Below are 12,020 nucleotides of genomic sequence, written 5' to 3'. Positions count from 1 at the left end.
TTTGAGTATAATGCAAGATAAATTAACGATAATGCAGTAAAAAAATGCCTCTTTTTTAATCCAAATCAATTTACAGTTGACATAAACTTGCATTTATTAGAGACAATCCTGTATATAACTGTATATGGCAGCATATGACAAAAAGACTTATTCAGACTTTGTTTTTTAATTGGCTATTACTCATGTTTCCAAACTGAAATTAATTAAAGCATGAGTAATCCGCAAAATGGCACTCGTTATTGGATTATTCCAGGTGAAATCATTAATGGTTCTTGCAGTATTTTTGTTCCTGCATGTATTTCAGGGAAATGTATTGTTGGAAAATGAGGAAAATTCTGTCAGGAAGTAGGAAGTGTTGAATGATTTTTATTGTTTTGTTTTCACTGCGTCTCATTTTACTGTGCTGTAAATTATAAAACATATTTCAGATTTTCAGATGAAAATGCACTTCAAATCGTTTTATAGTTTTCCGCGTTGCTCATATACTTCATAGTGTGTATATGGGGGATTATTATATCTTGTGTAAAGTTACTTGAGTAAACACCTGCTTCCACAACAGAAATATGCAGTTATGAATATCGACCAGCTGAGCGCAAAACAGTCATTAATGTGAGTTTGGTGACATCTAATGGCCGACTCACAACAGTTTATCATTACAGCCTACTTTAAAATGATAATAGCCTACACTAGAGCAATACTGCAAATAATACAAACAGAAGCCTAAAATGCATTTAAATATAGCTAGTGAATGTATTTGTTTGTTTGTGATATTCAATTAGCTATTTTTTTTATTACATTTTGAGATAGTTCAAAAAGTATTTTCCCATTACTTGTCTACTTAGGTAATTTATCCAAAACTTCAGTAAAGATTTCTAAGCCAGAAACCAAACTAACCAGCCGAGATGAATCACAACAAACAAAATAAATACATGATGAGACTTTTGAGAAGCTGTTTCAATCACGTGATTTGAAGTGGGCGTGTCACTATTTATTTAACTCATTTCCCGCGGTTTGTTCGTCTCCGTGAGTGGATCTCCTCAGGATCGTGTTTGTTTTTTGAAAATTGTTGTACTGACTTCAGAGTTTTACAGAAGGGTTTTTCTTCGTTTAACAACTTAACGGTAGGTCCGTTTGGAAAGGTTAATTCGCTCTGTGTTCGTTAAAAAGTAAAGCTTATCAGTCTGTGGAGAAAACAACTGGGAGTTTTACCTCAGCGTTGGCCTGCTTTTTGTTAGTCAGCCCAATGGCTTTTGGTATGTCTCTAGTCTAGATTAACGAACTTGGTGTCATTCGCTTACGCGTTTTTCCGTTTGTAGACGCACGGAATGAAATGGAAACAGCCTTTTAACTAGAAATATATGAGAGATTTTTTGAGTTCACACCAAGAACGATAACTAGATTCGCGTTCAAACAAACGGTCAGTGTTGGGGGTAACGCATTACAAGTAACGCGAGTTACATATTCGGATTACTTTTAAAGTAACGCCTTTTTCATTTACAAGAACACAACTGAGTTACAAATAAGTAACTTTTGCTTTTGTATTTATTGACTGATAAGTCTCCTGTTCGCATGTGGAGAGAAATCTGGAGTAAGCGCTGTAAACATAATAGGGGTGTATTTAATAGCTAACAATACATTGTATGGGTCAAAATGATCTATTTTTCTTTTATGACACAAATCATTAGGATATTAAATAAATATATTGTGTACATTTCATCCTGTAGATATATCAAAATGTATTTTTTGATTAGTAATATGCATTGCGGAGAGTTTCATTTGGACAACTTTAAAGGCGATTTTCTCATTATTTAGAATTTTTTTGCCCCCTCAGATTCTAGATTTTCAAATGGCTGTATCTCAGCCATTGTCTTATCCTAACAATTTAATGCATCAATGGAAAGCTTATTTATTCAGCTTTCGTTAAGTCACCTCACTTGCAAAAAAAATTGTATTTCTCAAAAATGTATAAAAACAAAGAAATACAAACTCAGAATATGACACAAACCTCCAATAATTAAGTGTTAAATAACACAATTCTCCTTAATGTATTTAATCCCATTTTATTAACCAATGTCTTTGCTGCTGACCTTCAATGATCCAATTCAACCATATAATAAGCAAAAATGACTTCAGATTAACTAACATTTGTGCTTCCTTTTTTTCATTGCTGAAGAGTGTTGCTCCTTTCTCCTACAGTTTTACTGACGTGATTTTACTTTTCCTTCAGCCTGAGGCTTATTCAGTTTACTTTTTGGTGTGAAAGGGCTTTTACAATTGCTAAAAATAAAACTTTTAGAACAATCTTGTGTCATTTTTTTCTTAAATCTTCTGATTTCCACAGCAGCTGAGGAACAGCCCAACCCTGTTTGATCTATACTTTCCTGCATAGTTGAGCTCTCCAACCCTGATCAAAACACCTGAATCAGCTAGTTGAGATGTTTTCAGGAGCACCTGATGATTACAGACAGACATGTTTGAGCTGAACGCTGCAGATAGGTCCTGTGATCATCCCTAGCCCCCAGATCTTCCTGTCTGTGAATCATCTCATCTGTGATTAAATAAACGTGGTAACCTTTAACGATTTAATTGTATTTTAACTATTTATTAATCTTTTTTTCAGATTTGACAAAAGGGTTAATTCTGGATAATTGGGAAAATATTCTCCCAGTCATCTCAATTGCAAAAAAGTTTCACAATTTATCTGAATCCACCCTACACTCTTAAAAATAAAGGTGCTTTAAAAGGTTCTTCACAGCGATGCCAGAAGAACCATTTTTGCCTCCACAAAGAACCATCTCTTTCTTACCTTTTTAGAATCTGAAGAATTGTGAAACAGAAAGGTTCTTCAGATGTTAAATGTTCTTTATGGAACCAAAAAAGGTTCTTCTTTGGCATTGTGAAGCACCTTTATTTTTAAGAGTGTGTATATATTACAGTAGTCAATATTTGAAGTGGATCAAAACCTTTTTATCAAAGTTGTCCTAAAACCAAAAACCAAAGCTGTTCATGTCTTAGGACAACTTTGAACTTTTTTTGATCTATATCAAATGTTTACCCTTGTGCGTTCAGAAAGAAAAAGTTTTAGACTATGTCCATGTCCAAAATCTGTCATAAATTTTATTTATTAATATTTTTTTCCACTTTCACTGATGTCGATTTTTTAACCAGCATCTGTTCTATCCATAGATACCAAACATTCATTAATTTTCAGAACTGTAACCCTTTAAATGCTGGTTTGTTTGCATAATGCCACAGGTGTTTTTTATGAAGAAATGAAAAATAGTGATTTCCATATACTAAATGCTGAGCGGAATTTTTTTCTTTGCTTATTAGATTCTTGGGTGAGTCAGTGAAGAACAACAACATTCATTTTGAGGCATTTATATTTTTATGTAGTGTTAGATTTTTTTTTTTTTTTTTTTTTTTTTAATGTATGTGTAAAATTGAATAAATGGCACAATCTAGTAAAAAATGGTAAAAATGTAAAATTTGAAGCCTTGCCGATCTAATAAATGCCTATTAGCAAATATTGCATCATTTTTATAGTCAAATGGCCCTGGGTTAAAAAATTGGGTTTCAGTGTGGACAATGTAAAATTGATTTTTTGATGGAAATGAGGGTGAAATATTACAATTTCAATAAAAATAAACACCTGAGCCAAAATGTATGCAGTTGGCATTAACACATGCACACTTATAACTTATAAAAAACAAAACGGACAAAAATGTCCATAAGCGTGCACAAGGGTTAACTACTGCGCTTCTTATTAATAATAATGCTTGAACAACTGTATATTGGTCTTTTATCATAACGCTTGATGATAATAGGTCATTCTTAACATTGTATCTTTCCTTGAGTTTGATTTATTGTCAGAATTAAGAAAATACAAGTGGAGCATGACTGGGACATTTCTCTGTCAGTTACTTTGTAACTTTATCTTTATTTATTTATTTGTATTTAGCACTATTACAGACTCACATGGCTATAATATTTATAAAATGTGACCCTTGACCACAAAGCCAGTCTTAAGTTGCACGGGTATATTTGTAGAAATAGTCAACAATACATTGTATGGGTCAAAATGATCGATTTTACTTTTATGCCAAAAATCATTGATATTAAGTAAAGATCATGTTCCATGAAGATATTTAGTAAATTTCCTACCGTAAATATATCAAAACTTATTTTTTGATTAGTAAGATGCATTGCTAAGAATATCATTTGAACAACTTTAAAGGTGATTTTCTCAATATCTAGATTTTTTTTTTTTTTTTTTTTTTTGCACCCTCAAATTTTCAATAGTACAGGATAATATCTGGCCAAGATTTAACTAACAAACCATACATCAATGGAAAGCTTTATTCAGATGATTTCAGGTGATGTATACATCTCATTTTTTTAAAAAAATGACCCTAGTGATTGGTTTTGTGTTCCAGGGTCACAAATATTGTTTACTTTTTTTTTTTTTTTTTTTTTTTTTACTGAAAAGTGCTTATTTGTACAGAACTGGCATTGGTTATTATTATTGGCAATGTTGGCTTTCTTTGCTCTTTTGTTTTTAACTACAAAGTGTCCTGTACAATCTGTATGGACTGATGTGTGCCCTGTTATATCTGTAAAACTAAAAGTCAGTTTTTAGTTTGCCCTTCTCATCATTACCTGACGTGGATGTGAAGCTGAAGAAGCCGAGCTCATTTAGGAGGCAAGTGTTCCAGAGGATTTCAAAGCAGAAATAACAAGCTAGCAATAAAATACTTGTATTATAATATTTTTTTCTCTAAGCTGTGTAAATCATGTTTGATCTGCAGGTTAAAAGGATCAGCTTTGCATGAGCTCCACAAAGTGCTTCTATTATATGCTGAAGTGTTATTGTTCTATTGAATGAGTGTAATAGTTGGCCTGCCACTGGTTTTCCTTTGTTTTTATAGATGAAGAAATCAGTGCTAATTAACTGCCGTTAGAACTTAAGAATTATTCCTCTAAATTTACAGTCTCAATTTAAAGAGATGTACATTTTCCTCATATTTTATGCATGTTTTTGTGTTGTATATGCTATGTCCTTTATGTAAATGTTCTGTATGTGTTGCATGTGCTGTTTTTTATGATGTGACTTTAAAAAACATTTGAGCTTTCATTAAAGAAGTTCATTTCCAGAACAAAAATGTACAGATAATATACTCACCCTTTTGTCATCTAAGATGTTCATGTCTTTTTTCCTTCAGTTGCAAAGAAATTGTTTTTTGAGGAAAACATTTCAGGATTTCTCTCCATATAATGGACTTTAATGGTGCTCCCAAGTCTGAACTTCCAAAATGCAGATTCAAATGATCCCAGCCTAGGAAGAAGGGTCTTATCTAGCAAAACGACAGGTTATATTTTTTATTTTATTACAATTATATTCTTTTTAACCTCAAATGCTTGTTTTATCTTGTTCTGCTTGAACTTTTTTCTGATTCAAGACAGGGTATGTCGAAAAACTCCCATCGTATTTTCTCCCTCAAATTCAAAAATCCTTTTACAAAATTGTACTACACTCTTTAAAATTGAAGGTGCTTTAAAAGTTTATTCAAGTGATGCCATAGAAGAACTATTTTTGGCTCCACAAAGAACCATCTCATTCTTACCTTTTTATAATCTGTAGAACCTTCTTTTGCCACAAGGAGCCTTTTGTAAAACAGATGTTAAAGGTTCTATATGGAACCATTTAGACAAAAAAAGTTCTTCTATGGCATCAAGTAGCACTTTTATTTTTAAGAGTGTACAGTCGTGGCCAAAAGTTTTGAGAATTACATAAATATTGGAAATTGGAAATTGGAAAAGTTGCTGCTTAAGTTTTTATAATAGCAATTTGCATATGCTCCAGAATGTTATGAAGAGTGATCAGATGAATTGCATAGTCCTTCTTTGCCATGAAAATTAACTTAATCCCAAAAAAGACTTTCCACTGCATTGTTAAGAAGGCTTCAGGGCGTCCAAGAAAGTCCAGCAAGCGCCAGGATGGTCTCCTAAAGAGGATTGAGCTGCGGGATCGGAGTGCCACCAGTGCAGAGCTTGCTCAGGAATGGCAGCAGGCAGGTGTGAGCGCATCTGAACACACAGTGAGGCCAAGACTTTTGGAAGATGGCAGTAAAGCAATCCCAAAGGAGTGGGCTCACTCACAATTTTGCCCAAAAACACAGCCATGAATAAAGAATGGTACCAAAACACCCTCCAACAGCAACTTCTTCCAACAATCCAACAACAGTTTGGTGAAGAACAATGCATTTTCCAGCACGATGGAGCACCGTGCCATAAGGCAAAAATGATAACTAAGTGGCTCGGGGACCAAAAGGTTGAAATTTTGGGTCCATGGCCTGGAAACTCCCCAGATCTTAATCCCATTGAGAACTTGTGGTCAATCCTCAAGAGGCGGGTGGACAAACAAAAACCCACTAATTCTGACAAACTCCAAGAAGTGATTATGAAAGAATGGGTTGCTGTATCAGTCAGGATTTGGCCCAGAAGTTGATTGAGAGCATGCCCAGTCGAATTGCAGAGGTCCTGAAAAAGAAGGGCCAACACTGCAAATACTGACTCTTTGCATAAATGTCATGTAATTGTCGATAAAAGCCTTTGAAACGTATGAAGTGCTTGTAATTATATTTCAGTACATCACAGAAACAACTGAAACAAAGATCTAAAAGCAGTTTAGCAGCAAACTTTGTGAAAACTAATATTTGTGTCATTCTCAAAACCTTTGCCACGACTGTATATCTCTGCAGATGTACTGACCCAGTGTTTACGAAGTGAACATGCGAAGAAGATTAAACACCTTTAACAAAAAAGGTAAAACCGCGATGTAGGACAATTTTGAAGTTGAGGGAAAAAATGAGATGGGAGTTTTTCAACATACCCTAACTGTCTTGAACTGAAAATTAAATTTTTGTTCTGGAAGTGAACTCCTCCTTTAAGCTTGGTTAATTCCTAACAGATCAGACTCAATGTAAATATGAAAAATATTTTAGAATCTCTTGACTGTTTGAATCTATGTTAATACATCTTATAGCTTTAATGCACTAATAGTGTTTTTACTGAAAGGTGCTACAAAGAATCATAAGGTTTTGTATAGAAGGCAGTGAGCACATGAACTCGCACGATTTGTTTGCATCAAACAATGTTCTAGGTCACTTTAACACACTTCAGTCACAGTATGTTTATCTACAGATTATACTTAGCAACATGTTTGGAGTTTTTTTACGTTTTGTAAAATGTTTGTCTGATTTGATTTGCAAAATAAAAGCAAATTCACCGCTTCAAATGGATACATTTGATTTCATTGCTGTGTTTTCAAAATAAAGTGCACTTTAATGCCTTAGACTTACATAGCAAGTAAATATGCATGAAGCATAATAGTGACACTACTGTAGTTTTGAAGTCTTTTTTTTTCATTTATAGTTTTATTTCAGTCATTTAGAATTTTGAATTAGTTTTTATGCTTTTTAATTTTAGGAGTTTTTTTGTTGTTGTTGCTATCTATAGTTTTTAATTTCAGTTTTACTTTATTTTAGTGCATCAAGTTAAACGAAATGTTTTACTATTTTGAATTAGAAGTTTTAATTTTTTTAAATATAGTTTTTTTCTTAAATATCTATATATAATATAGTCTATCTATACACATAAACGTGATAGTTACTTTAGTACATCAAGTTAAACTAAATGAAAATGAGAAAGCTTCCTTGGCAATTAGCCGATTTTTTTTTTTAGTATTTTTGTTTTTTCTAAATGCAAATTATTTTTTATAAAGGCTTTGGTTAAACTAAATAAGAATAGCTTCCTTGGCAACTATTTTTTTTTTTCAGTGATAATTAATTTTAGGTAACAAAATGGTTTGTTTTTGCTACCTATAATAACATCACTTTAATCCTAATGATAGATTTTTTTTCAGTAACACTTTACAATAAGGTGTCATTTGTTCATGTATTAACATGAATGAACAATACAATACATTATCCTTTGTTAGGTCATGTTAGTTCAGTGTTTTAATTAATGTTAACAAACAGCCTTTGATTGTAATACATTACTAAATGTCAAAAATTATTTTATTCATGCTAACTAATGAAACCTTATTGTGAAGTGTTACCAGTCTTTAGATGGAAAAAAAAAATAGATAAATGTTAATTTACATTTTTTTAAATGCAAATGGACAAAAATAAATGCTAATCACAGTATTAAAGCTCCATGCATGACTTTAAACAAATGTATACTGTAAAAAGGAAAAGATGAATGATCAACACAGGACGCAGATGGCTGATAAAGATGTATTTTATTTTTATTTAACCCATGGGATTGAACTTGTACAGTGCATTTCTTTACAACAATTATTCACTAAGTGACAAATTTTAGCCACTATTACAGACCAAATAGCTATACATCACATTTCTGGGTTCCTTTTTAATGCTTTAAACTCAAAATGTGTCCTTCATCACCACCATGGAGAAGAAAAAAAAAAATCAAACGCTTCTCAGTGTTTTTAACCTCATCCATTCTTATTAAGCCTCTAGCTATTGTACCGTCAAACATGTTAAAGTTACAAATCGGTGAGAAAATAAAACACATGGCACTGTTGAGAGGTTCACCAATAACAATACACAATCAACGTAGGGCCCGAAGACGCAGATGATGTGAAAGAGAAATCATAGCACTTGTTTTGAACATGTAATGCGTTGAGAAGATGAAACGGTGAAACCCTCTTCAATACAAAAGTCTTTTAAATCGCCACCAGTTTCCAATGATCCACGCGTTTCAACTGAAATCTTATCGTCATTGGTTTGTTCAGATGAAGAAACTAGTACACTAGCATTCTGGCTAAAGTAGACGGGAGCAGTGCAACATGGCTATAGTTTTACCGTAACGCACACAACAACATACAGCAGAAATGTTCAGCTTGCTCTGTTTTTAATTCTTGCTTTTCCTGCCACAAACGGACAACCGGCCAGATCAAACGTGAATTTAGGAGTGATTCTGTTTATATATTATTGATATGTAGGATATGTAAAAAATTCGAGTGGGATTTTGGCATTTAAAGTCGTGTATTTCACATCAAACGGAGTGAAAACCATTTCACAGTTGAGCTAAAGCGCGCTTCGGTTTCGACGGGATTGGCTGAGAAACAAAGTAGGTAGCGTTCTGTGCACAAAAATCGCAGTCAAATCAATGCAAACTGGCAGCTTTTATTCAGCAACCGCATCTGCCAATCCCTCCAGTTGACGGAAAACAAAAAGAAACCAAACAATTGTACATTCAAGCTTCATATCAGCAGACAAACAGCTCCGTTTTGGTCTCAAACGCCCTCCGTAGTGCACAAAATAATGATACAAAAGTTAGAATTATCTCATTTTTTAAATACTGTAGCAGCTTGTTTTATTTGTTTTTTTAAATAGTGAGCCTCTGGGGCTTCGGAGTCGCCGAGTTTTAAGGGAAGGATGTGAGTGATGCACAGGGGCCGTGTGGTGGTTTCCAGATGAAGAAACGCTTCTCTTTGGGTTTTCCAACCCAAGAATCCTGGGTTAAGTTAGTGTCCCCAACCAGAGAAGCTCGGAGTTCACTCGCAGTGATAAAAACGCCCCTCCGTCGCAAACCGCCCTCGTGTTTTTGGATTTGATCCAATCCCGTTCCTCGTGTCGATCGGTCCCAGGGCCGATCGGAGCGGACTCTTAATCGGCCTCGTCTCGTGGTTGGCGGGGGGAAGGAGGCAGAGAGCGGCTCTTGCTCTAAATGACGGGCGTCTGATTGGACGCCTGCGTGTGCGTCGCTCTGCGATTGGCCGTCTCAGCTGGACGCGGTGGCGATGGCTTTCTTCAGCTGCTGCGAGCGCAGTTCTCGCGTGCGCGACTCCAGGAGCAGGTCGTAGCAGGTGTTGCACACCAGAACCGGGTCGTACAGCTGCTGGTCTGGAATGGGCAGCTTCAGGTGGCAGCAGTCCTTACAAAACACGTTACCGCAGTTCCTACGAGAAAGCAGGACGGGAATATCATCACTATATGATTCATCACATACTCAACTATAAACACTGCATTCAATATTTCACTACAGTAAACCAACAAACTACTCTAGTAAAAAAGTAAGAGATTTAAAATGCATTTATCGTGCACTAAGTATAGTTCAAATCTATTACCATATTTACTGGCATATCGCTCGAGACTTACCGATATAAAAATTGTGGTAACACTTTACAATAAGGTTCATTAGTTAAACATTAGTTAATGTACAAACCAACATGATCTAACCATGAGCAATACATTTGTTACTGGATTTACTAATCTTTATTAACGTTAGTTAACGGAAATACAGTTGCTCATTGTATGTTCATGTTAGTTCACACTGCATTGACTAATGTTAATTAAGCAATAAGGTACGAGAGGCCGTGCTGTATCATGAATAAATCACGGCTGAAGGGCGTTGTTAGGCATGACGCGAAGCGGAGTGCCTGCAACCCCTTCAGCCGTGATTTATTCACGATACAGCACGGCCTCAAGTACCTTATTGCTTTTATAAAACGGTTACCACACAATAAAAATATTAAAATCAAAAATATATATTAATTTATATATATTAAGTTGTACATTTTCATAAAGTAAAATCATTAACTGCCTTCCGCTGTAAAAAGTAGTCCCTAACTGCAGCAGCTGTGTTTACGTTGCTAAGGGTGGTTGCTAAGGGGGTTCAATGATACACAAAACCGTTGAGTGAAGCGGTCATAGCAGTGCCGTATCATGAATACGACACAGCTGCTGACCAATCAGAATTGAGGAATGGAACTAACCGTTTTATAACAAGATTTTAATAATGTATTAGTAGATTAATAAATGCTGTATAAGTGCAGTTCATTATTAATTCATGTTAACTAATGAACCTTCTTGTAAAGTGTTACCAAAACTGTAATTAATCTACGACTTGTGCACAATGTACATTTCTTAATATTAAGACTAAAATATGTTTTAATGTCACTTTTGGTGAGGATTGCATGGTCTTTAACTATTATATTTAAATGCAAAATATTTAAAGTGTACCTAAAGTTGTTCAACTTTGGCGCAATCAAATTTACTTAAGTATATCTTTAGTTGGATTTCAGCACAATTAAAGTGCATTAAGTACAAAATTAGTTGTTTCTTAAACTTATTATATTTCATTTAAATAAGTTGCCCACGCAACTTTCCTTTTTTTAAATCCTAAAATGACTATTACTGAATTCAAATTAAAGGTAAATAGAAATATCTAATAAATAAAGCTGATATATGCATACTTACAAAAATAAAATATAAGTATTAGATAAAAAACCTGAACTTATTTGATCTCTCATAAATAAAGTGCCCACATAATATTTCCCATTTTTAGTTTTTTTTTTTTGCTAAAGTTACTATAACTGAAAATAAACTAAAGGTAAATAATATAAAAACATTGAAGTTTAAGAACTTATTTTATTTTAATTATTTAAGTTGCCAAGGCAATATTTCCCATTTTAAGTTTTTTTAGTCCTGAAACTACTATTACTGAAAATAAACTAAAAGTAAAAAGAAACACATTTAAAAAAAGCTGAAATATTCATACTTATGAAAATAAAAATTAAGTATTAGATAAACTTGAACTTATTTTATCTCATTTTATCTTAAATTAGTTGCCCACACAATATTTACCAGTTTTAGTCAAATCCTAAAATTACTATTACTGAAAATAAACTAAAGGTAAATAGAAATACATTTTAAAAAAGATAAAATATACATACTTCCTAAAAAATATACAAGTATTAGATAAAAAAAACCTTGAACTTATTTCATCTCGGTTAAATAAATTGCCCACGCAATATTTTCCATTTTAAATTAAATATAATACAAATATTAAAAAATAATAATAATTACAATCTAAGTTAAAATTAAAAGTTAAAATAAAAAAAATAAAAGCTAATTTGTAGTATTAGTAATTCTAAAATAGCACTTATATAATATTAAAATTAACAACAAATATTCTATAAAATCAGTCAACCA

At 33.4% G+C, this 12,020-nt stretch overlaps 1 protein-coding gene across 1 annotated transcript in view; it reads right to left on the bottom strand.

Annotated features, from left to right (window-relative positions):
• Positions 1–8,285: 8,285 nt before the first annotated feature.
• The window catches only part of LOC141334922 (phosphatidylinositol-3,5-bisphosphate 3-phosphatase MTMR4-like), a 70,070-nt gene continuing 66,335 nt past the window's right edge, over positions 8,286–12,020 (bottom strand). The window contains exon 20 of the mRNA XM_073840148.1: positions 8,286–9,985. Within this exon, the coding sequence (XP_073696249.1) occupies positions 9,808–9,985 (178 nt within the window). The 3' untranslated portion in view covers positions 8,286–9,807. The remainder of the gene's footprint in view (positions 9,986–12,020) is intronic.

This window comes from Garra rufa, chromosome 5 (genome assembly GCF_049309525.1).
Source record: "Garra rufa chromosome 5, GarRuf1.0, whole genome shotgun sequence".
Lineage (NCBI taxonomy): Eukaryota > Metazoa > Chordata > Actinopteri > Cypriniformes > Cyprinidae > Garra > Garra rufa.
The sequence above is the reverse complement of the archived record's forward strand: the minus strand, read 5'-3'. Positions and strand labels throughout refer to the sequence as shown.